We start from the raw sequence: 25,074 nt of genomic DNA, 5'->3' as shown, positions 1-25,074 counted from the left end.
CTTATTTTGCGTACTATTTTTTCATAGTAGTGAGATACTAGCAGTCAATGCGGTTAAAAGAATGTCCAAAGCTGAGTATTGTAAGACCTGCTATGAATATCAAGGATCAAGTGTTGGTTTACTGGTAGCGTGTGGTACAGCCAGACGTTTAACTCCGTGTTCCTAAAAAACACTTAATATAGTCGGCGGTGTAAACAGTCTGTGACAGGCTAGTCTACAAGTTGCAATTTAATTTGAAGTAGGATTAATTAAAGTTTTTCTTCATTTATATAACGCCTTTGTTAGCTTGCAATCTGTGCCTCTTTCCTTCAACGTTTATACCTGAATAAGCAAAAAAAGAAATTAAACAAACAAAAAGCACGAGGAAATCTGTAAACAATAAGGTGATGCTATGTTATAGATATCTTCCCCTGCGTTTTTGGCTTCTTACATAAAGATTTCTTCCAATACAGTACTAGTCGAAGCTCTCGGAAGCGATCACTTCGGGGACTCGAGTAGAACTGCCGGTTTACAAAATTGAGCTTTCGTAAGCAAACATACGCGAAAACAATGGAGGTTGGTCGCGTACCTGACCTTTTAGTATCAAATTTCAGCCGTGGGTCATCTTGTGCTTATATCTTTGTCAGCCAACATTATTTGGCAATGCTATATTCCGGTAATGTGATCAATTTGTGCATACTTTCAGTAAAGTGTTGGCTAAAACTAATCAGAATCTTTGACCGGTTGTTTATGCACCAGTCAATATAAACCCCCGCACCCCCCGGCCGGGACATAGCGGGGCATTAGCGGGGAATTTGAAGTGATTTGACGACACTGAGAGGCACGGCTACCGGGGCTTTTGAAAGCTTTTGAACTTCGTACTAAATCAGCCGGGGCATGGAGCGGGGCATTTTCCTCTGACAGCGGAAAGACTGGCACGATAATTTTCAGAGAAGACTGGGTCGAGATATTGGACCTTGATAGCAATGGCGTCAATGGCGGATTGCGATCGAAGAGAGAAAGGTTAGTATCCTCGCTAATTTGTAACGTAAAACTTATTCAAAAACGTGGAACATTACCAGATCAGCACCCTACATTGTGTTTCACTTTTCTGTTGTTTGTTGTTTATTGTGCTTTTCCACTCAACCAACTGTGTTTGCATATCTTAATTACAAATAATAATATTATTGTTTTGTTTACAGGAAACCAAAATGAAGAAACAGCAGAAATTGAGGACAGATTGGAGGAAGACGTTTACTGCTTTTGTCAACAACCAGAGTTTGGTGATATGATTGCGTGTGACAACAAACAATGTCCAATTGAATGGTTCCACTATCCATGTGTAGGAATCATGAGAGAGCCACCAGGACACTGGTACTGTGATAATTGCCAAGGTTGGTACTCGATGTAGATATATTTGTGATATATTATTGATTGCTGTTTTTTGGATACCGGAACAGTCTCAATATCAGCAAGCATTAGCTACATTGTAGATCATTACTAAACTTTTATTTTTGTTTTGTGTAGACCCTGGTGCAGAGATCATCTGTATTTGTAAGCAGGTGGAGTGTGGCCTGGTACTGCAATGCTCTAACAGAGACTGTCTCATTGGCCAGTACCATGCACAGTGTGTTGGTGTTCAAGCTCCTCGGTGTTCTACCTCATTGTTATGCGATGGCTGTGGAAAGTGAATGAATGTCGATCTGTATCACCATTTTTACTATTTTTAATAAACGTTCTTGTTGTGTACAGTATCTTTGTTTGTTTTTTTATTTTTTTAAATCCATTGGCTATAAATTATTAAGCTGACGCTATTTCCGAAAGGACCGGGGCACTTGGGCGGGAGTATTTATTCCCATTAGAACATAAAAACTGCCACAGGGTGCGGGGCGTTAAACAACTTTTGATGTAAGTTCCTGTCAAATGCCCCGCTATGTCCCGGCCGGGGGGGGGGGGTGCGGGGGTTTATATTGACTGGTGCATTACGAGTGCTAAAATCAAAGGAAAAGACCAGTTGGTAATTCCAGAAGGTGGTCGCATTCGCTAACGGGAGCGGTCGCTTATGGGAGATTTTAATTACGCAGTTTGAGTGACAGCTCAAACAGGGTTTCACATTTTGGACGTAACTAGAGCTGGTCGCTTGCATAGGGTTTCCAAGGAGAGCTTTGACTGTAGCCTCTTTTTTATCATTTTCAACCATGGACTGCTAAAGGAATTGAAGTTCGATCGTTTCAATTTTCTCTCCTAATATAAACCTTTGGATTTAGACTAGAAGTCCCAACCTCGTTCCCAGGGTCTCTCTCTCACCGCCCCCAAGAGCGAGAGGAGACAATTTCAATTTCTCCTCTCGCTATTGGGGGCGGTGAGAGAGAGACCCTAGGAACGAGGTTGTAGAAGTCCTAAAACTGCTCCTACCACATAAAAATGAAAGATTCCTTATAGTCGAAGGCTAAACTGACCTGTTGCCGCTGTAAGCTGAAACTACAATTCAGGGTCTCAAAGGGGTTTAGGGCTCCAGGGCTCCGGACTAAAAAATGCAGGGCTCCAGGGCTCCATATCATCTGCTTTCGGACTCCGGGCTCCACTATGCATGCACTAAAAATTATTTTGCAACGCATAATCGAGTCCGCAAATTAAAATGTCCGCAATTCCGACCAGTTTTCGTGAGTTTTTTAAACCCAAGAAGCCGGTTCTCATGTCTCCAACTATTAAAAGTGGATTAAAAAGTGGGAAAATTTGTTAAATAACAAGGATTTCGTTAACTGAGAAAAATAGTGAAGATATCGATGACGTCATGTTTGCTGGCGAGTTTTGTAATGTTTTAATGTAGAATGAGCCGAAAGTTGAAACGTCTTCAGATGTTCCTCGAAAATGTTCGGCAAACTTCGTTGATCTTCGGAAACGTTCGTATGGCCTTTGAACAACACTCGGATAATCTTCGGAGATCTTCGGTCTGGAAATTTCTCAAAATGCAACAAGTTGCTCGAAGGGGAAAAAGTTGCTCGAAATATGAAAAGTTGCCAAAAAGTTGCCGAGCAACTTGTGGAAAGCCTTACTCTATGTGACCGAAAATTCCACGTATCATCTTGACATCTTTCATGTGGCATTGATCTTTGGTCAAAGCTAAGATGAAGTTCGCTTTGCTGTCGTTTCTTTAAATCTGAGATGAGTGCATCAAGCGGGTTAAATGAAGCTGATCGGCTTGATGCAACCGTCTGTTTATATAAACTGGGGGCAGACAAGGCCTGCCATTGTTGGAGTGTGATGTTAAAACGTGAGCAAACAGCTACATCAATCGCGGAATTCAATAGGTATCTGACCTTAGATCATGGTTTCCAAGAGGTGGCTACAAGTTTTGGCATAATGAAATTTAGTACTACGATCGCAATTCATAGACACACGAAGGACTGTAGTTTCCGAATGGGAGAATCTTCTTGTGTAATACGCAGGACGAATGTCTCATTAATTTACAAACATACGAAATGCAGTTATAAAACAAAAGAAAATGCAGTCTGGGATCGCGAATGATCAAATTTCAAAATGCTGGGCTCTGGGATCCACAGAAAATTTCTTTGGGCTCCGGTCTCCACAGCCAAAAAAGGATCAGGGCTCCAGTCAATAAAATGATCGGGCTCCGGGCTCCAAAGGAGAAATGTCGGGGCTCCAGGGCTCCAGGGACCCCCCCCTTTGAGACCCTGACAATTAATGCTAGTCTTCAGAAAAGCACATATTGTACGTATATAAAGGGGAGAATACTGACATGCTGAAAGTTGAAATTGCCATTCGTGAAATCGAACCAGAATACGTATGAATATCGGTGTATTGCGAGTTTATATCGAAATTCGCGCAGGAATCTACGTCATAAAAGGTCTTTATAGTTCAACTATCACAGTCTAATGAATAATCACTTTTATTAGATAGAACTGGATAAATTCGAGTTTATTTTGTTCGATCATATATATTCCATCCTGTGTTGCTGATGCTATTTTCGTCCTTGATGCGCATTGGTCAGTTTAGCGGCGGTCACAGACCATCTCTTCATACAAGAAGGCGCGGTGACCAAGTCCACTCGAGAACATGTGCAAACCGACGAAAGTCGTATTTCATGGAGAAGATTTTAGCCCTTATAGCGGTATCTCTAGGCAAAAAAGTCACTGTATATGCTGTAGGAAGGGTAAGTACAAACGATCTTTACCCTTAGATTACGTTCTGTCAATTTCGAAATCTGTTGAGACTTAAAATGTGCTGTACACAAGATGTAAAATCGGCGGTTCTTTCTTGCAATTGTCATAGAAGTCGCAATATTATATTTTCAGCTGTGAAGTTCAGCTTTGGGGAAACTGCTCTTACTGCTTGTAAATGATGTGTTATTCAAGTTGTGCAACAATGTAGCCCAGTGTTTCACCTTTCCTGGTTTTAGGTCGTTTTAAATTTGAGAAGAAGTTAGAATCTGTTAATAATCTGGAGGTGACGTAATATGCATCGTCACTTACAATTTTGTTATAAAATCCATCACGCTGCTTTCTGTAACAGAAAATAGACAAGTCATGTAGTCAACGTTACTTCGTGGAAACTTTCTGAGTCCAGAGTGTCTTTCTTGGCGAATAAATATCTTGCAAATAAGAGAAGTTTCTAACTACGTATGCCATATATGATAATAAAGTAAATGGTTTGAACAATGTTGGTTCACTGACAGTTGCTGTGCATGCACACAAGCATGATCTACCGAAATAAATACTTCACATAAAAGGGCTAAAATTATGGCAAACGACCTTAAAATATAATAACTGCTGATACTTTATTTTACATTTAACTTTATTGTACAATTACATGTATGTATTAATTATTGTGATGTATAAAATTGCTTTTAATTGTTTGACCTAGCCCTTTTATTGTAAAGGGCCATGATGAGGCATAAAAATAGTTCAATGCAGTAACTGGCTGATTTTTTAAGACTAATAGTGCTTTTCCACGGGAGGGTATATTTTCTAGGAATATTTGTGATTCAACTTTTTTTTTCAGTCATTTTATTTTAACTTACTCCCTATAAGACAGACACCTCTCTAAGCCGGACAGTTGGAGCTGGTCCCAAAGGTGTCTGTTTTAGAGAGAGTTGACTGTAATCCATATCCATTAGGCAATAACAAGTAACCATAGATTTGTCATTTATTATCTGGTAACCTTCTGCTTAGCTCAGTTGCCTTTGTATCCACAGGGTAATATTATTTAGTGCTTAGATCTTGTACTTGGTTTTTCCTTTTCATTGCCCATCCCTCCCGGCCATGCTTAGGATTTGCTTGCTGTACCAATAAACTTCTCTCTCAGCTAACAAAGACAGTGCTCGACACTAACTTTTTTGGATACTAGGCAATTGGCTAGTAGGTACAAATAATCACTAGCCCACAAGGACAAGTCACTAGCCCCACCCCCCACCCCCCCTTAAAAAAAAAACAGCCAAGTTTGAATCAGCTAATCTCTTAGCACTATATTTCTTTGAGTCCACACAAATACATCTTTCCTTTCCACTGAGACGCAGCAACGATGCTATCATCCAACTCGGTTGAGAATTTCTTGACCGTGGATCACACTTCTTTTTCTCTTCATGCTGTGTGTGGTCCTCTGGTGAACAATGTTAATCTGGCTCACGATTATCGGCCCTTAAAGGCGGTTTTCTTGTAGGTAAAGTTTTTCAAAAGCTTAAAATCATGCTCGCGCAGTCGCTCGCGTGAAAGCCCCAAGATGGCCGACTTATTATGGCTCTCTCCCAGGTCCCTTTTGGGTTTCATGGAAGCGAGGACAGAGGGTCTTTTCCAAGATGGCGTCAGGTTTGCGAGTTGATCGTACGATATAAATCCGTATGCGATGTGGTTTAAATTACTCAAGCTATGGAAACTAGATCCTGATGAAGGTTTCTGGGAGAAAAACTTCCCAAGTTATAGAGTTGTAGTTGATTTATTTTTCCACGAATCTTACTAGTCTATGGGCTAGTAGGAGAGTACTTTTACTAGCCAAGCATGAAGTTTTACTAGTCCTGGGCTAGTGTACTAGCGTTAGTGTCGAGCACTGAAAGAAATCTCTGTTTTATCTTGTTGTCTGTTGATTGCATAACTCAAGGGACTTCAAAAGAAAAGTATGATAATCAGTAAAAAGAATTGATCTTTCCAACTTGAGACTGAAACACTTCTGAATATTTACTACAGTTGAACCTCTTTAATACAGACACCAAAGGGACATGGAAGCGTTTCTGTTTTATAGCTCAGGTGTCCGCATTACAGAGGTAGAGTTGAAATGAATTTTTGCCTCTTTCGGACCAAGTGTACTGTCCGTAATATGGAGGTGTTCGTAAGGAGAGGTTGACTGTAATAAATTTGTTGCAGTTGAAAAATTCCACTTATTATGTGACTGATTATTTTTTTTTATCTTCTTTCAAGTATTATGGATTTCCACGACTTTATAGAAGATTTGCAGAATTCAACAGAAGAGTAACCTCTGACAGACAAGTTCTTAGAAGAAGACAGGAAGCCATGAAGTTTGTTTTTAGAATTCCAAACAAGATTTTAGCATTTTTCAGGTGGGTCCCAATAATTACGTTTACTTGTTACATGCTATTATTACTGTACATGTATAAATCTATACACCTATTGGATGCTGATATCTTACTGAAGCAAAAAACAACTCGAAAAGGACTATTTAATAGTCCTTTTCAAGTTGTCTTTTGCTTCAGTGTCAAAACAAGTCTTTGTGTGAAACCATTCAATATATTTTTTTTATCTGCATATTCATTTTCATGTAAATCCAACTCATTTTCATGTGAAAAGTTTTGCATGTTTTGAAACAGAGACAAAAGGAAACTCTGAAATTGCCTATTGTATTTTATTGGAGCTATGAGCAAAATATCTGCATGTGTTATATATTAATCAATCAATCAATCAATCAAAACCTTTATTAAGACATGATGGAGTAAAAAAGCTACATAGCTTGTGGGGTCGTGTGTAAATAAAACATTAATACTAGTAGATAAAAACATTAAACTATATTAAGGTAAAAACGCTAAACATATCGCTAAAAATAAATTAAATTGCTAAATTGTTACAACGATAAAAAGATAAAAAGCGCTAAGAACTCTTACAATAGAGGTTGTTAAAATTGCTATTTTTAATTATGTTCGGCGTGTTGATCATATTTTTATAAAACTCCTAAGGGATATTGCTTCGTGACACTCATGGTAAAAGGTTCCAGAGCACTGCCCCTCTGTAAGATGTTGAAAGTTTCATGGAGTTGGTATTAAATGATGGGGGAATTAGTAGATGTTTTGTTCTAAAATTGTACGAGTGTTGAAACTTGGTTACAAGTCGAGCCATGCAAGAGGGGGAGTCATTATGGTAGATCTTATAGATAAGTTTCAGAATCGAAAGTTTGTATGTGACTTCAGTATATTAAACAGTAAAATAATAGATTCATTATCAACTGCTATATGTTCCTTGTATTTAGAATTTTTTTTTTACTTCTTGTGCATGTATTGAATCCTCCAGGTGGATTTGTCCAAACTTTGACCATTCTTCATTCCCTACCAATATTTGTACTCAGTCCATTCTAAATGGGTCGTACTGGGATACCTCAGTGTAATAAATAGAGGATATTACATGGTTGCGCGGAGATATAAAATTTATCTTCGAGTGTCCAAATCGATACGCGAACGAGTGGGATATTTATTTGAACACGAGAAGATAAATTTCATATCTCCAAGCAACCATGTAATATTCTGTTTATTATATAAACCTACTAATTACGATGTTTTGACGATTTTCCGAAGATTTCCGACCATTTTCCGAAGATTTCCGAAGATTTGCAAAATGTTGTCCGAAGGTCGTACGAATGTTTCCGAACATTTTCCGAACTTTTCCGAAAATTTCCGAAGATATCCGAAGATTGCCGAAGATTGCCGAGGAAGACCCGAAAATGTTTCGACTTAATATCAAATTTCTTTGGCTCATTAAGCATTGAAACAGGGCGAACTTGCCAGAAAATGTTCCGAAATCGATATCTTCACATGTGAAAATAACATGTTATTTTCACGTGTGAAGATATGATTTTTTCGTGCGAAAGATTTCCTGGTATCTCACTGATGTTTATATAATAAACTTGTCCCATGTCACCTTGACAATATACAGTAAAATTAGTGTAGTTGTGTGTGTAGTGATAGTTGTGGCTTTGTAACCCCCTCTCCTTATAAATATATTTAACAGTAAGACGGCGAGCTCGAGGTTTCTATTAGCTGATAGTTGGCGAGGGGTGAGGCCCCCCCTTGTAATTGTTTTAGCATAACCCACTGACTGATCTATTAAACACAGAATATCGCTATAATTGATTTGATTGATAAAGTTCAGCGAAAAACTAAGTTCACACTCCAAGAGCCATCTATCGATCAATAGATGACACCTATGTAGCCAATCAGATTGCCTGATTACCCAATAGACGGTCAGTGGGTTATGCTACTGCTAATGATAAATAGATTGTCATGTGGTTAGGTGAAGAGAAGATTCAAGAAGATCATTAACAAAGCGTTACTGTCATGATAATATTAAGAAAATTGTTTGTTTTAGCACCAAATGATATTGGCACTAAATTCTCAGAACATATCCTAAAAAAAATTGTATGATAAAAGAGACCTTAGGATACCCCATTTTTGGTGTCATGTTTTTGTACAGATAAGTACCGGTAGTACTCGTTTCAGCATACAAATACAAGTAAACCACTGTTTACCCTGCAGAATGGAAAGACTACTTGTTAGCACAAATATGCTGTTATGATAAATTAAAATGATAGTAACCTACAATTTCTGGGAATTTGGGTATCTTAGTGTCCCTAATTAGTCAAGAAAATTGCTATGGGAAAGATGCACAGCTCTCATTGTTGGAGGAGAACATTACATGGGAAAGATGCACAGCTCTCATTGTTGGAGGAGAACATTACATTCTAAAACAAATGTTGACTGACAACCCTCTGGTGCGTTGTAGTATTTCTAATAGATACTTTTTACTTCCACAGAAGAACAAAGAGCATAAGATGACAAAGAGAACTTACTAGAAAATGTGGAAGAGGTTGTGAAAATTTGAAAAAAAATAATATTGTACATATTATGCATCAAAAAGATTCTCAGACAATCTGTTCATTGTTCAATTTTGTAAATAAATACAACTGAATTTTTAATGCAGCCAGTTGCTCTACTTTAAAACAATGTGTTGTAAAGTGAAAATTAAACAGTGAAAGACAAAAGAAGTTATATAGTTGAAACAGACAATCTTGACCCTTTATTGCGGTTTTCAGTGATATGCAAACTCTGAAATTCAATCCTCAACCAACGCATGCTTTTCGCTGCTGTCAATCATCTTAGCGGACCTTTCATGAAACAGAAGTTCACTTCAACCGAGTCAAAAGGTCACGTCTGTCAGTTGTGATTGGAGGTTTTCGATCCATTTTGTTTGTTTCTGTTTTTCATGGTTCGTTGGCTGTTGTCATAATTATGATCGATGGCAGCGAAAAACACAATCGTTAGTCGGATTTGAAATTTCAGAGTTCATATATCACTGAAACCGAAATAAAGTGTCCTCTTACAAGAGGTGTCTCCACATTGACATTGACATCGTGTCTAAACACGGCCAGGAACTTAGACTTTGTATCTTTTTGCTAGAACCTTCTTAATACTTGGCCCCTTTCATTTTTGTGCTTTGTTGAAAATCTCAGTAAGTTCCCTTGGTACAAGAAAGTTGTGCCACGGTTAATATTCTTAACATTTAAGTGAGTTATTCTAGAGATGAATGTGTTTTGGGGATTTAAAATATTTAAAAGCTTGACCATTAACCAGCCTTTGCATTTGATAAGAGTTTCTTGTAAGACCTTTATTTAACCAGTAATATTGGTTTTTGTGTCAGGTTTTAATAACTTAAAATATGTACAAATATACAACTTAGTTTAACTATAAATGTACAACAATGTACTGAACACGAACGAATTAAATTATTTAGAAAATTTTTACAATTATACAACAGTGATAAATATGTGTACTCCTGAGGTAATATACTGAATTGACTTAAAACTTGTTTTTGCATGTGTTGAACTTGTATTGTTTGGTGAATTCACAAGTGACATACAATATTTGGTGGCTTTGCCATTTCTTTTGACTGCTGATTGTAAACTTTTCCACATTGGATTAATTATTTCTTAACTTGTACGCTGGATAACATGATCGAGTGTGTACATTTGAGCTACTGCTGAATTAAAACTACAGCTTGCTTCAAACTAGTGAGCCTGGGGCGAGAGCAGAGCACCCAAATAGTATGGGGGTGGGGGTGGAGATGACAATGTAACAATGAATTGTAATCTAAAGAAAAAGGATTTTAAAACTGTCTAAAAATGCAAATAAATAGAGAATAATGCAAATGTGAATTCCCAGGTTTTCTAAAGTGAGTCCATTAAGGTCAAAATTCTTAAATTCCAAGACATCGAAGAAGCTATTGAACAACGCAGATGGTAGACTTCGCATTCGGTTTCTGCAATGCCGTCAATGTCTTCTTCTTGAATAGAGACGCTTCCCCTGAAAGAAAATAATCAACAATAAATACCCTTACATTTTAAACGTGTTTACGAAAACTGTCGTAAATCTACAATCAAAACTGTAGTCACGAGGCCAATCGCTTCGATGAAAAGTAACGTAATAATCCAATCAGAAGTCAAAAAGAAAAACACGTGACCTGTGGCGAGCGCGGGAAATATATCACGTGATACAAGCGCGGGAAATTTTGCGAAAGCCAAATTGCGCAGGTTTTATTTGCTCCTGATTGGTGGGGGAAAAGCGGTATCTTATTTCTGATCGGTTAGACTACATCTACATCAAGACATCTACATCTGCAAGGTCAACTCACGCATCCTTTTCAGTCATTTAGCTGAATTTCGGGAGCAGGGTAGTTTTCAGTTGTTCACGATTAATCAAAGCAGTCTCTAGGCGCTGCAAAGGTATTGCATTACCTTTTCCTTGTGAAATTAATCTGGCCACACACAGAAATTCAAAGAAGTCCACGGTTCCTGAGTCGTCTATGTCAACCTCCAGCATCGCTTCCTACAAGAGATCAATGAAAATGTTTCAAACATCGCACGGATTAATATTTACTTAACTAGCCGATAAGATCTCTGATTTTCAAAAGCATACCTTTATCTCTTCTGTGGTCGCCATTCTACCCAGTGTATCGGGAATGGCTCTTAATAGCTGTCGAAGAAAACGAACAAAAATAAATCTGTAATTCAATTACTTGGTTTAGCGACAGAGCGCATAAGTGTCTGGTCATACTGAATGATGACTTTTTATTGCACCTAAGCAAAAATAAAAATAATAATAAAATGGCTACTTTTGATTACTTGCTATTACTACGAAGACACAAGGCGGTCTTTGTTGTGAAAATAATTTTCGTTCAGATTGTCGCTGTATGCTGTGAACATTCTACTTTGAATTTGTTAAATATCGGTTTTTTTTCTCATACCACTGATATACCAGAATTCATTTGCCCTGAACAGTCACGAAATAACTGTTATATTTTAAAAAACTTATTTAAAATGTTGTTGTACTTTACCTCTTGTGTGTCGAGATTGAAGTCGTCATTTGTGTCAAATCTTTTAAACTGATCAAACATCTCCTGAATCTGTAAAAAAATGAAGATTTTTGATAAATATTGTGTATTTGGTTTGTCCAGACGGATAGGGGGAGGTCTGGAAACTCGGCTAGGGAGTCTGTTGCAAGTAAATAAATACCGAGGAGGCGCCAAGTGGCCTTTGTTATTGCCGGCGCTAAAATTTTGTTTTAATAGCACAAAGCATCCAGGATTTCTTATTCTAGCTACCCACCGCAGGTGAAGAGATAGGTGCTATGAAAGTAAGGTGTCTTGCCCAAGAACACAACACAGTGACCCCAGCCCGGTTTTAAACCTGAACCGCTCGATCTGGAGTCCAGCGCACTAACCATTAGCCTAACCATTAGCACTAACCCCTATTGAAGTACAGGACTTAAGAGGCGAGAGAGACCAAAGCTAACAGACCAGTTCGCGATACAAATAATTCACTGAATAAAAATGCTCAATATATCTGCAGCGTTTCCTTATTACCTCTTTATCAGACCATTCTGGGAAGTGTTCTTTAGCTTCTTTTAGTTGCGGTTTTCCAATCTTTGTGTCAACAAGCCGCGGATGAACGCCAGTAACTAAATTGTGTTAAAAAAATATTGACGTTAGACAATATCAACAATCAAACCACAGCGAAGTCGAGCCTCTAAGTTCGCAAGCCCGACGCACGTACTTCGCTCTGCGGACAAAAAATACCCACTATTTCTTTTTAACTTAAACATTACTTTATTACTTCTGGTAGAGCCAACGGACTCACTCCACGAGCTATTTGTGTGGATTTTGTCCAGAAAAACTTCAATAAAGCAAGAAAGAGTATCTTACCCTTTGATGATTTTGATTTCGAAAATTTTCGTGCGTTTGCTTTTGCACTCTCTGACCGGCCCTCTCTCCATCCCGTCAGTAACGGATGATTTATATCAACCCTGCAATAATAAATAAATAAAGAAAAAAATATAAACTACTTTTAAGTACAGTTTACACAAACTTTCCATTATGGTTTTGGAGTCACATGTTTACATTTCATAATTTACATGTGATACACGTTACTGTACGTTCTTTCTTACTTTTCCCGCCTTTTCATTTGTCAACCAATCAAATCATTGTGTTAGCCAGGACAAAGCGAGTTTTTTTGCTGTCGCTGTCGCTAGCGAGAGCTTTTTGAAGAGGTTTAAAAGTGTCTTTTTTAAAACTTGATTTTCGCAAGCCTTCCCGAAATTCCGCCCTTTTACAGTAAAAGGCTATTATTCTCACCTGAATTCAGTATCCTCTACTTCTTGTAAATATGATTCCAAATCTTGAAACGGTCTCGAGAGCTTTTTGCCCAAGGGATGGCCAGAGAGATCCTAAATATGACAAAAAGCGACCAAGAAGAAGAAGGTTAAAAAACAACATTCAAAATTGTCGCCAATCACATGGAGAAAATTGACTTCTCGGCCTAAAAAGCAAGACCAAAACCTAGCTATAGCATAGTTATTTGGTTGAGTGCTGGACGACTTTATCAAGTTTGGTAAGAGTTCACATGTTTTGTTCCGCCCTTGCTACGGGTCGCATGTTTTTCCCCACTTGCTCAGTGTCGGTTGCATGTTTTCCCGGGCTTCTTGATTGCTTTATCATTAGTTTTGCTACTCTCATGAGTAAATCGATATTACCTCGTTAATTCCAAGATAGTGGGACGGTAATGTCGCTCTAAATTCCGTCAAGGTTCCTAGAAAATATATATGAAGAAAATTAGGATAAGTACTTCCTACAAACATGGCGTTTAAGAACAACTACAAGTTTACGTGAGTTATTCCCCCTTCTTCTTAAAGTACAGGCTACTACTCACAATATTAAAATCAGTAACGGATAGGGTACTATGAAATTAGTTACTAACCTTCCTTTGCCGCAACGTACATTTTGTTCAACATTGACGCGTACGCTTTTTGATCTTTATTGTAATCTTTAACTGTCAGATGCTGTCTTTCTAACATAATCCTGCAATTTAAAAGTAGACTTCAGCTTTAATAGGTAGCATCATTTGCGATTGCAACCGTTCTTAAGGATATAGGGGGGTCTGAATGGGATTAATTAACTGATAGCTGAAAAAATGGTCAAAATTTTAACTTTCGGCTGGGAAATGACGCGTTTTTAACTGATGGCTTAGACTTGAGACCTGCAAAATTTACTGAAGCTGATAAATTGCCCCAATTTTAACTGTTAACTGAGATTTCAGCAACCCCGTCCAGACTCTGTTATAATGCAATATTAAATACAGCTGCAGCTTTACAAGAGGCGCTTACCTGAAGTCTCTACTTAGGCCACTTATAAATCCTACGTAGTATTTTTGCTGTTTTTGAATCTCTCCCTCCGCCACTACCAGTAACTGAAAGAACAGAATAAATCCGTCAGAGGTCGATGATTTATTACCTCTGATACCTGCAGCTATCAGTGTGTGTGTGTTTCGTACGGTTAGCTTACAGTTTTTCGTTTAAAACTGCGTTTTCTGCACTCTAGCAAATCTGTCGGCATTTATATTCTTCCATCTCTATGTGTATCTATGCCTGTCTGTCTATCCGTCATTCAGTCAGTCAGTCAGTCAGTCAGTCAGTCAATCAGTCTGTCAGTAAACTGGCATATCCGTCTGTTTGAGTGTTTTTCAATTCTGTCTTTCTTTCCTTCCCTGTCTGTCTACTGTGTTTCTGTCTGTCTGTCTGTCTGTCCGTCTGTCTGCTCTCCTTCTGTCTGTCTGTTTGTTTGTATGCTGTCCGTCCGTCCGTCTGTTTGTCTGTTTGTTTGCCTGTGTGTTATCATAACTGAAGACTCAAATTACTCACTCTGTCTTTAAGGAATAATTGCTGTTTTGTTTTCTCCATTTCGCTTGAAGAAACATTGGGTACTGAAATGAAAACAAACATGATCAAAGTCTCTTCGAGATATCGACGTTTTTGCATGAAGTATGAGTCGAAGGTTTATCCTGTGCATTGTTCTTCGAACTTATCATTACAGTTTCTTTGTAGTTTAGTTTAACAATTTCCTATCTTCGCGGAGGAAATGCAGCCATATAATTTTGTCAAAAATGGCTCGTCCGCGCCGGGTATTTATACACATATTCCTTAACATTACACAAATAAACAGTGCAAATTTCACCGAGATCTGACAATTCTATACTTTGAAATTGCAAGGACCTTTCGAGGCAGTCGATTACGGCAGCGAAATTAGCAAATGAAACAGCAAAATATGCGTTTGACGCTTTGTTTTTGCGACGCCATATTTGAATTGTTATAGGTAGACCGCTGTTCAACGTGTTCAAGGCCGTATCGTTACGATTGCTCCACGAAAAAGCACGAAACAAAATACGGATATTTCCGACTACTGTCGGAGAAAACATTGCGCATATAATTGCGGCGTAAACAAATCGTTACACTCAAGCTGCGTTTTGTCTAGGCTCTTCGAGGGTCGGATATCAAGACCCAGGATTAAACAAAAGCCATATATACAGTGAATGCTTTCGAATTATATTTGAAGATGAAATACGAAAGAATTTTGCTGTCTTTGACTGAAATTTTACTCGAACTGCGTAGATACGATCGCATGTTGTAAAGCCGATTCATGCAACATTGCTGTCAACGGCTCAACGCGAGGTCTCTAAAAGCTAAAAGAAGCCCCCATCTCTTGCATTTGTTTTAACTTCAATAATATCTTTGAAAAGAGCGAGTTTTTTGGTATGGTTTATTTTTGACGTTTGTAATTTTTAAACGATGTAAGTGCTAGTGATTATTTATTCGTGTTTTAGTTACGCAATCCATTGTTTGTGCGACGCTTTTTATAGATCGCCTTTCAGACACACGTGCGTTGAGATAAGAAAGCTGACATGTCACTTTTTAGACTGTCCACAGCTCTCTCGATTTTTCAACGCAAAAAAGCAAACTAAGCGAGCGAGCGCGAGCGCGTAGGGGGAGGGGGCGGGAAGCGAGCGAAGCGAGCGCGCGAAAGAAAAATAGAGAGGCTGTTGACATCGTTGAATAAAAGTGGAAGTATTAGACTCCTCCCCTTGTCATCGCCTTGTAATTTACAACTCCGGCTCTCGACCTTTCAATTAAATCGAACCAATAAAATTTGAGCGGTTAAGTGCTTGTTTAATTGACTACAAGTGTCACTTTACAAAACAACTACACGTGTGGTGACAACACGTTAGTTTTTATTTCGGTATTGAGGATGTCGTCAGAGACGACTTCTTCAACCCCCAAAAACCTGTAAAAAGAGGCAGAAAGCCGAAATCATGCGGTCCCTTCGATATGCGGGTACTCATTCGCGATTCGCTTGGGGAACTTCGGCAAGACATCGTACATCTCTACGGAAAATGATTTATTTGTCGAGCCAAAACGCGAAGGTGTTTTCCGGCGAAAGTTGGCAGACGTCTTGGCCGATTTGGGAATTGCAGTGCAAAAGGACGAATTTCGTTCTAGTAAAGTGTGTTCAGCTTGTGCATCTAAAGCTGGAAGTGCAGCAAGCAATATTGAAATCTCTAGCGCGACCGATAGTTGGCGTAGAATCTTCTACAAGGCAAGTTGATCGTGAAGAGCGATTCAAAAGAATGTAGCCTGCAGAACAGGCGGTTTATTTTTGCCGGGTTTATTGGGAGGTCGCGCGACCCGCTAAATTAAAACCTAGCACTTCGCGCTTCGACCAGCAAAATAAACCGCCTGTTCTGCAGGCTAAAAGAATGTCACGTTCGCCTCACACGTCGTCGGCGAGGCAAAAGTTATGCCGAAGCCAGTCGGTAAAATTCCAACTACGTTCTTCGAACAAAGAAGCTGGCGAACAGCCTCCTTCTCCTCGTCTTTGAGCGACGAAACTTTTGGAAGTTTCTTCAACGAGCGTTCCAATAATCGATTCATCGCAAATCACAGCATGTCAATATTGATAACAACTCGAGCAAACCGCAAGACGCCGCCTGCAAGCAATCATGATCGGCCGTTGTCCAGGTGATGACACTTTTGCCGCCTTTCAACCAATGGGAATTTTCCGTTTCTGGAGAAACGGGAAATTCAATATTTCCAAAGATGTCTACAGCCCCTCTATTTTTTTCGCTCCCCGCCCCCCACCCCCTTGCTTCTCCCGTTTTGCGCTGGCGGCCAGTTCTCACGCTGTTCTCACCGCGCGCTCATCGATCGAGAAAACACGAAAAAATAGAGGGCTGTGAACAGTCTAGTCACTTTTAAAATTGTTATATAACGTTTGTAAATGTGACAAGTCACGTTTTTTCCACAAGATCGCAAGTGATCACCCACAGCGGAAAGTAATCCCTTGAGAAATTAAAACAGTCCCTTGAGAAATTTAAAAAGTCCCTTGAGAGTTTACAAATATGTGGTTCCAAATCTTGTCCACATAACCCCTATTCTACCATTTTAGCTTGTAAACAAGCAAAAACGTCGAAAAAATGAAATAAAAATGAGGAACACGTGATCTACAATGATTAAAAACAGTATCGTGAGCATCATCCATTATTACGTTTGTGATTGAGTTGTTGTTCCTTTGCTAAAAACATACCTCCAGGTCCATGTGTTCTCACTGTTCCATTTTTAACATGTTTCTCTAATTTAAGGTATTTAACTTGATCCATTAATTCCTAGGACAGAACATACAGGCATAGTTTTAGGTGAGATTGCCAAGTTTTTGCGCCAGTAAAACATCAAATATTTTTCCTCGTTTCATACTATACGATGCCACTTCCTGTACAACTTTTTTGAAAAGTTTCCTTCGGTTTCCCAAACTTTGTAGCCAATCACAAGGCGGGCCAGCTCGGTCAAAACTGGACCCTATTGTGAGCCATGACGTCACCGAAAAGACTCGCCGCTCCCGTTCCAGTCTTCGCGCGGACTACAGGACAAGAGAGAACGCCTAGGTACTAGGCTGAAATCGGGCTACTACACGTGCGATTTATCGGCACGTGACTATTTGACGTCTCCGCCCTTACGACTGACTTTCTCGGCTTCTGATTGGCCAATTAGCAACAAGAAAACCAACAAAAGTTACTAAGCTGTTACAGTTTATATTGATACACTTTGCTTATAATACTCCATACCATAATTCGTTGATTTAATCTCGATTTCGTTTCTGATAACTGATCTTTGGTCTCTTGAAGTTCTTTTGCGAGTCTCTCTTCACTAAATAAGAAATAAGGTAAATAGATGTGAAACATTAAACTTAAATTTAGATTTAAACATCATTACCTTTGAATTACTTTTGTATCATTACCTTGATTGGACATCTTTTATTAGCTTAGCCTTTTCTCTTTGCCATAGACTGACAGTTCCCTCACGATGAAGCCTGTAAAACGATACGACAGAAAAACTTGCATTAGGAAGACCTTGCCTATTTTTTGTTGGGAACGGTGATCTTGAATTCAAACCAAGATCATCGAAAAAACTCATTATCTTGTAACTTACTGTTGAATTTGTTTTCCTCGATCTTCTAACTGCTCTTCCAACTTTCTACATGTTGCAATCACTGTATTCTTCTCCGCCACGGCATATTCATGCCTTGAAAATAAAAAAATAAAAAATGTTTCGATTTTGGTGGAGAGAGAGAGAGAGAGTCACTGTTAAAGTTAAGTGTCTTACCCAAGAACACAACACAATGACCCGGGCCCGTGCTTTTGATCCGGAGTCCAGCGCACCGAACATTTGGTTGACGCGCTTTCCTCTGTTTCCTTATTAAAACGCTAAGGATAATTACTGTCTAGAACTCTCATAAGAAGTCAAAGTAAATCTCCCTTCATCACTTACTTTTGTCTTTGATGCATCGACTCAGCTTGTTCACGTTGTAAATCAACTGCAAATGGGAGCAACGAAAAGCGAATCAGAATTGAAAAAACACAAAAATTTATTTTTGTTATAGGACCTTTGGCATCCAAGATACTGATCAAATCTACTGTACTCACGTTTGAGTTTCATGTTTTCTTTCGTAAGCAATTGTTCAGCTTTAGTTTTTTCCTACAAAAAATTAAAAATGCGGTAGTGAGAGTCTGTTTTAAAAGAACAAACACCTGACTATTGTGATTATCACTAAGATTAAGACGAACGTTCCGTGGTAAAATGCGTTTGCAAAGATTGTACCCTACCTGGATATATTGAATGATGCTGTTCTTTAAATTTCCCAGTTCTCGAGAAACATGATTAATATACTGGATGTAAAACTTATCTGGAAACAAAACAAAAAAGAAGACGAAAACATAAGGTTGTGTTATTAGAAATGGAGAATTCAGCTCACACAGAAAGACGTTGAAATCAAAGTTAGTGTTTTACCGTATTCTTGAGCATCTTTCAAATTTTCTGTGTCCTGAAACAGATCGACTTTTTGAGGCTCTTTCTGTAAGTGCAAGACAAAAAACAACGGTAAATTAGAGAAGTTAGGGGGTAACTGACAAAATGATGCGGCGAGCAGGGAGTAGGATTTCTTGCTACAGAATTTGGAGATAAACGCGGTTGTATGAGCAATAACACCCAAAAGAAAAACAACATTAGTGGAGTCTGCGAGTGGGCAGCACATCTACAACTTTCCTATAGCAAGCAGGGCCGTAACTAGCAAAAGGCAAGATGAGGCACTTCCCTCACTAAATTGTTACCCAAAATTAAAAACAAAATACCGTAGAATTCCGGTTATAAGCCCTGGGCTTATACAACTTCGTAAGGGGTTTTGGGTGGGCCTATAAGCGGAGGGGCTTATATCCGGGAGGGCTTACAAGCGGAATGAAAAAATCGTTTCGAAAAAGTATCACGGGAGTGATGACTGAAATACGTTTTTAAGTTAAAAATGCATAATAAAGCAACATTTAGCCCTGGTTAGTACTGTCATCCGGTAGAGGGGGGCTTATATCCGGGGGGGGGGGGCTTATAATCGGATGTATTTTTTTGTTTCCAGGTAGATGGGCCTATAACCGGGGGGGCTTATAAGCGGGGAGGGGGGCTTATAACCGGAAGTTTACGGTATGTTTTGTTTGGAAAATAATCTCCAGTCGAAAAGATTGTTTTTTCTCAAGAAATACCTCAAGAAAAATGTGTCTGAAAGAGATTCGCAGCTTCCAGATTTAAAATATTCTAGAGGGCATGCCCCCAAAATCAGCTAGCAAGATCTTGCTTCGTCTATAGCAAAGATTTGGTTACGGCCCTGGCAAGAACTGCGTTACGATTATGGCCAGCCCACAGCAAAAAGCTTCTTATACATGTAAACAATGTTTGCGTTACTGTAATTTTTCATTAAGATGAAACTTTTACGGCGTACCTCAAGTTGTTGTTGGAGTGCTTTTAACTTCTCTATTTCCTGAAACAATGAAAGATGAAATGTTAGTTAGTTCTTTTAGGTGATCTGTTGTAAATTTATCACAATGTATGGCAACGCATCGTTTAAACATTGCGCGCTGGATAATTTTCCGTTAATGCAACATTTGTTGGAGTAACATGTTGCAAGTACATGTACTTTTTACTACAATCAAAACTTACAATTAGGTCGCTCGAATCAGTCTGTTGATTGTCTATTTAGTATTAATTACGGTTGCTTCTCATAGTTCTCTATGATTACTTTACTTGCAACAATCTTAAATTAAAACTAATCTCTTGCAAGGCAAAAATTATACTCTTTAAAATCCCAGTAAGTATACTGCTCTATGTAAATTTCTTAATAAAACCCTTTTGGTCGCACTGCTTTTGTTTTTTTTGGTATTTCACTTTACCACCCATCAACTTTTTAATTTCGTCCGCAGTTCAGACAAAACCTAGCCAACCTCTCAGTTCTGCGAAGTAAACAGCCCTTGTTAATTCGTTGACCCGCAAACTTCGTATTCAATAAAAAACGAGGAGATAGTTCATAAGAAATATTTCTATGGTTTATTGGCTCAAAAGACTAAACATTATGTTGGAAAATACTGAACAATTTTAGTTGGCTTATGGTGCATATAACCCAAATAAATGTGTTTTAAAATAATGAAAATGGCCTTGTGGTTTACCAACATTATAGTCAACAACTTTGAAGAGGTTGCAAGTGTCAAGCCCAATGCCACGAGAGAGGGCGGATTGACGAGAAGCTTTTCAAGTGTTAAAAACTAATAAAACTAAATGCGTGGTTTCATACCTTTAATGCAGTCAATAATTCGCGTTGGATTTTCTCTTAATTTTCAAAGAGTATAAAGTTTAAGAACAAATGTAAGTTTAAAAAGGTAGCTTGCGAGATTTATCATAGCGCATAACATTACACGTTTTTGACGCATTTGCACACATGCAGCTTTGGATTACTGTTAGTTAGCATTTGAGATGTAATTGACTATGCCTAATTGGTCGTCATGGTCGACTATGCTTAGTTGACTTCTCAAGGATCCATCTTGTGACTAAGAAGCGACAATCACATATCAATTCTTACCAAATCAAGTTTCCTCTTGGCTGATTCGCTCGTGGGGTTGTGATTGAATTCGATCACTTTATCGAACAGATCAAACATCTGAAAGAATCAAACACAAATAACAGTAATTAAAGTACGCAAGTACAGACAATGGCGGTGCGTCCATGGCTCACTTGCACAAGTAACACAAACTTTCCCTCACGTGTGAAATGACCTACCTGACTAATCATTTCACCGCAATGGGCAAGGAAATCAACAAAAACTTGCATTTTAGTGGGTTCCAAATGAATTTATGCCAAGAAATGTGCGAGAAAGATCCATTCAAGACGTTTTTCTGTTCGTAACCAACAATGCCATGGCGACATAATTCAAAATGTAAATTATTTAAAATAAATTACAAACTATTGACCTATTTTTTTTTAATAATGTGTGTCAGTATGAAATCACAGCATGCAATCATTCAGACAATACAGTAAAACTAGAGAAAGAATTTAGGGCCAAAAATACAATACGGGCCAATAACTTCGAGTTCACGGGACTTTGAGGCAGTTCGAATGTGCATTATTATAACAATCTTCTCGAAGTCACGCTATGAATAAAATTGTAATACCCCTGATTGGATCAAGCGCCTGTGGCATTATAGTTAGGGGCTGAAAGGTTGGTGCTTTGAGACAGGGCACCTATTACAGACGAGGACCTTTTCTTACATTATAGGTGCCCTTGACGCCAGAGAGTTTTCGCGGTTTCGCCAATCGTCGATTTTAGCGCAGAAAAAGTCTCTAGCTAACACAAACGGTTGTACAAAGAAGGTTGACTAACCGATAGGTGACTGCTTTTTATTTCGGCAGTGGTGCTTTGTGTTTTGTGGCTTTTTCTTTTGTCCAGTTTTGTTATTGCTAATTGCTAAGGCTAACTCAGATCTCAGAGAATATGTAAGAGTTATGTTCAGGACAACCACACGTCACAGACTATTTAGGAGCCTAAGAAGACAATTCATGTAATTCTTTCACCGTAAAATTATTCCCGCCTTCTTTAACTGTTCGAACGGCCGTTCGAACACGAAGTTAACGGAGAACAGCTGGTATCACATTTAGTGGGGCACTAAAGATATCTATACATTGTAATTAGTTAATAATCCACGCCAATTTTGACCAATAAAAGAACAAATGCCTCCATAGAAAATTCAACAAAAAAATTTAATTACAGTGGAACCTGAAACACGAACCCCTTTATAACAAAGTCTCCGGTATAACGAACGATATGAATTGGACAAAACTGAACATCAATTGAACAGAATCCCCGTTCAAGTAAATACATTTTCCTATTTCGTTGTCAGTTGGTTTTCCTGTACTTCAATGATGAGATAAAGAACTAGCCTTTATTGGTTTTTCATAAATACGTCCCATTTGCGTGGTCTGATTCAGGTGTTCTTTTTTGTGTATTCTGACAAGAAAATAAGACATTTTTGAACGTTTGACGTAAACGGAAGATTAGTTTTAGTTGCCATCGAAATATTGACTTTAAGGTCCTTAACCGCGGTCTGGTCAGTTTCGTTGCACGCAAAAATGATAGCCTGAAAAACGTCTCTAATTAATTTCCCATAGGTTTTCGCTGTTTGAGAACTTAAAAAGACTTTCGTTCTATGTATCCACTAAACAGTCAATTTAAATTAAGTTTGTGCAAGCAATTTATATCATATCTTTACGTGCGTTGGCCGAAAACAAGAGTTTACGCCCAAATATAGCTGAATACGTGCATTTTTATCTTTCAATTATATATGTTGTATAAAGCTGCCCTGAAGCAAGAAAAAATAATCCCTTAATCATTTAGAAATATTAAACCTCTAACGACTGTTTGATCGCACTTTACTCTGACGTTGGGAAGGATTATAATGCTTTAGGTTTAGAGCATTAGTGAAAGAGATTTGACATTACGTGACAGGAAGTTTCTCATCTGTGCACGTACTTTTGCCTAAGTCTTTACCAATGTGTGACAGCTTGTAAATAGTGTGAAGTGTTGCAAAAATACTCATTGCGTGTATATCCTTGCTAGGGAAAGACTAATGGCATAAAATACTATTAACACTAATACTAAATAACGAAAAATTGCGACCATAATTTCTTTCCAATCTGACAATCGACCATCAGATTTCTTCCAAATGACAAGCTAATGAAAAATACGTATCTCAACAGACGTTTTTTGGTTTCTTTGATATGCAAGCTGTAAATGCAAATATGTCGTTGTGAAGTTGAGCAACTAAACATTACATGTAAACACAACACAAATCGAAAAATAAAATAAAAATTAGCTGCGTTCTGTTCGTTATACGAGGGTTTGCATTAAAATTTATATCAGTTGTTCCCAGGAGTTGGTAACAAAATGAATCCCTATATATGTAAAGGTGCATTAAAAATATTCTCGATCGATCTTGTAATAAATTTTATTGAAATTTTATATAAAAGATATCGATCTCTTTAAATTGTTCATTTTATTCCCCAAGCTTTGTTCAGTAAAATCGTTATAGTAAAATGGTCTTATATAGTTACTAAGCAACAGATGAAGCGATGGTCATAAAATTATCCATCAAAAATAATGTTCCGTGTGCACAAATGGCAGCTGTCGAAATTTGGTTGTGTGATCAGTGGTTTTAACGCAAAGAAAAAGCTCATTTTTATCGGATTCTTGGCAATTTACTTCGCCTCCGAATCTTTAGACTGCCATTAAAGTCGGTGCAGAATTCGTAATGTATTTTTTGCGGCAATTAAATGCTTTTTCCCGCCCGAGGTTTGCACTTTTCAGAGTCAAGCTTGCGGCCATATCGTGTTTGATTTTGGTTTAAGGAACGGAATTATTTTTGAGTTTAATTGCCGTGATGCTCTCGAATAAATTCTAGTTTAACCATAGGTTTTGAGAGCTTGATTTCGGTAATCCAGCTGCACAATAGTTTGGCTAATTATCTTAATCTAACAACCCTCAAAGATGTCCCGAATAATAATGTGATCTTCGTTTATTTTGGCTGATCTTAGCAAAGTTTTCTTACATCGAAGATAAAGATTGCAAATAGCAAACTTCCCGCTTGCAGCTGAAAAATTTCGTCGACGAACTATCAAGTGCATTAAAACATATTCAATAATACAGGCGAAAAACACGAGAACATTTTTACTTAAAATTAAAGCGAAACAGGACGGTAGAAACAAGAGATTATGAGAGTACCTTCGCGACTCGTATTTTCGTTTCTTTCGTCTTCTTCTTCATTTCAACAGATGAAGCGTCCTCCTGCGAAATATCATCGTAAACTGACATTATATTTTGCGTTTTCAAGAAAAAAAGAGCATTCGCTTTGCAGTGCAACTTTACTGTAACTAGCTAAGTGAACACAAATGACTGAATTGTTTACAACGCGAGCGGGTCCAATATATCATACCTTCCCTGTATTTCCACGCATAATGGAAGTCATTATAACTCCGTCTGTACGCTTAAACGTGTTTCATCTTTATGGTTTTAAAACAGTACGGCTCCGAATTGTCGTGTGTTACGAACTATAAACTAATCTTTCGCACGCCTCGCTGCGAAGAACAATATGTTGCTATGGGTGAATTACTTCATTTCAGCTCGCTTATGCCGAGCAAACTACCACGAATTTGGTCTTCTTATTAGAATTTTCCGTCTCCTTATGTAAACACAAACCAATTTCCTCTTAGAAACGGCATGTAGTTATTAACTCGACTGAATATTAAAAAGGTTCGGGGGATTAAGTCAATATTCGCTCCCCAAAAGCACTTCTACGGGACGTCATCGACCGAACAACATGATTAAAATTCATTTACTACGCTTATGTACAAAAAAGTCTTTTGTTTTATGGCTAACAAAGCACTTCAAAGATTATTAATGACTTTTTATTACATAAGTGAATTGAGGTCAAGTTTATTCCTAGTTTTTCGACCACGGATGTACGGAAAAATATTAATTCACACTGACTGATGTAAATTAAATTCATTTTATTGCCAGTTAGTTCAAGGCATTGTAAAGTCGATTCTTTATGACACTGACGATT

General features: G+C 38.2%; 2 protein-coding genes and 1 long non-coding RNA gene across 3 annotated transcripts; 2 read left to right on the top strand and 1 right to left on the bottom strand.

Moving 5' to 3' along the window:
* Window positions 1-670: 670 nt before the first annotated feature.
* On the top strand, window positions 671-1,910 carry LOC144663980 (uncharacterized). The gene is made up of 3 exons (XR_013572710.1): window positions 671-940; window positions 1,326-1,373; window positions 1,507-1,910. It is a non-coding gene; the product is annotated as an uncharacterized LOC144663980 (long non-coding RNA).
* A 2,118-nt stretch (window positions 1,911-4,028) lies between these two features.
* On the top strand, window positions 4,029-9,193 carry LOC144662143 (uncharacterized). Its single transcript, XM_078522899.1, has 3 exons — window positions 4,029-4,153; window positions 6,411-6,550; window positions 9,028-9,193. The coding sequence occupies exons 1-3, from the start codon at window positions 4,085-4,087 to the stop codon at window positions 9,047-9,049; spliced, it is 231 nt and encodes a 76-aa protein (XP_078379025.1). The 5' UTR covers window positions 4,029-4,084; the 3' UTR covers window positions 9,050-9,193.
* A 659-nt stretch (window positions 9,194-9,852) lies between these two features.
* Window positions 9,853-24,787, bottom strand: LOC144662118 (uncharacterized). Its single transcript, XM_078522859.1, has 23 exons — window positions 24,445-24,787; window positions 24,234-24,296; window positions 21,042-21,119; window positions 19,911-19,949; window positions 18,935-18,998; window positions 18,751-18,830; window positions 18,571-18,622; window positions 18,416-18,461; window positions 18,077-18,169; window positions 17,886-17,957; window positions 17,713-17,794; window positions 17,178-17,256; window positions 14,462-14,523; window positions 13,928-14,010; window positions 13,522-13,622; window positions 13,298-13,353; window positions 12,900-12,991; window positions 12,471-12,571; window positions 12,132-12,226; window positions 11,604-11,672; window positions 11,186-11,242; window positions 11,005-11,095; window positions 9,853-10,573 (listed from the first exon to the last, which is right to left on the bottom strand). Exons 1-23 carry the CDS (start codon window positions 24,475-24,477, stop codon window positions 10,491-10,493), a joined length of 1,671 nt encoding a protein of 556 aa, XP_078378985.1. The 5' UTR covers window positions 24,478-24,787; the 3' UTR covers window positions 9,853-10,490.
* Window positions 24,788-25,074: the final 287 nt, after the last annotated feature.

Source organism: Oculina patagonica, chromosome 8, assembly GCF_052425735.1.
Source record: "Oculina patagonica isolate OP01 chromosome 8, crgOcupat, whole genome shotgun sequence".
NCBI classification, from domain to species: domain Eukaryota; kingdom Metazoa; phylum Cnidaria; class Anthozoa; order Scleractinia; family Oculinidae; genus Oculina; species Oculina patagonica.
Note: the sequence above shows the minus strand (reverse complement) of the source record. Positions and strands in the feature narration are given on the sequence as shown.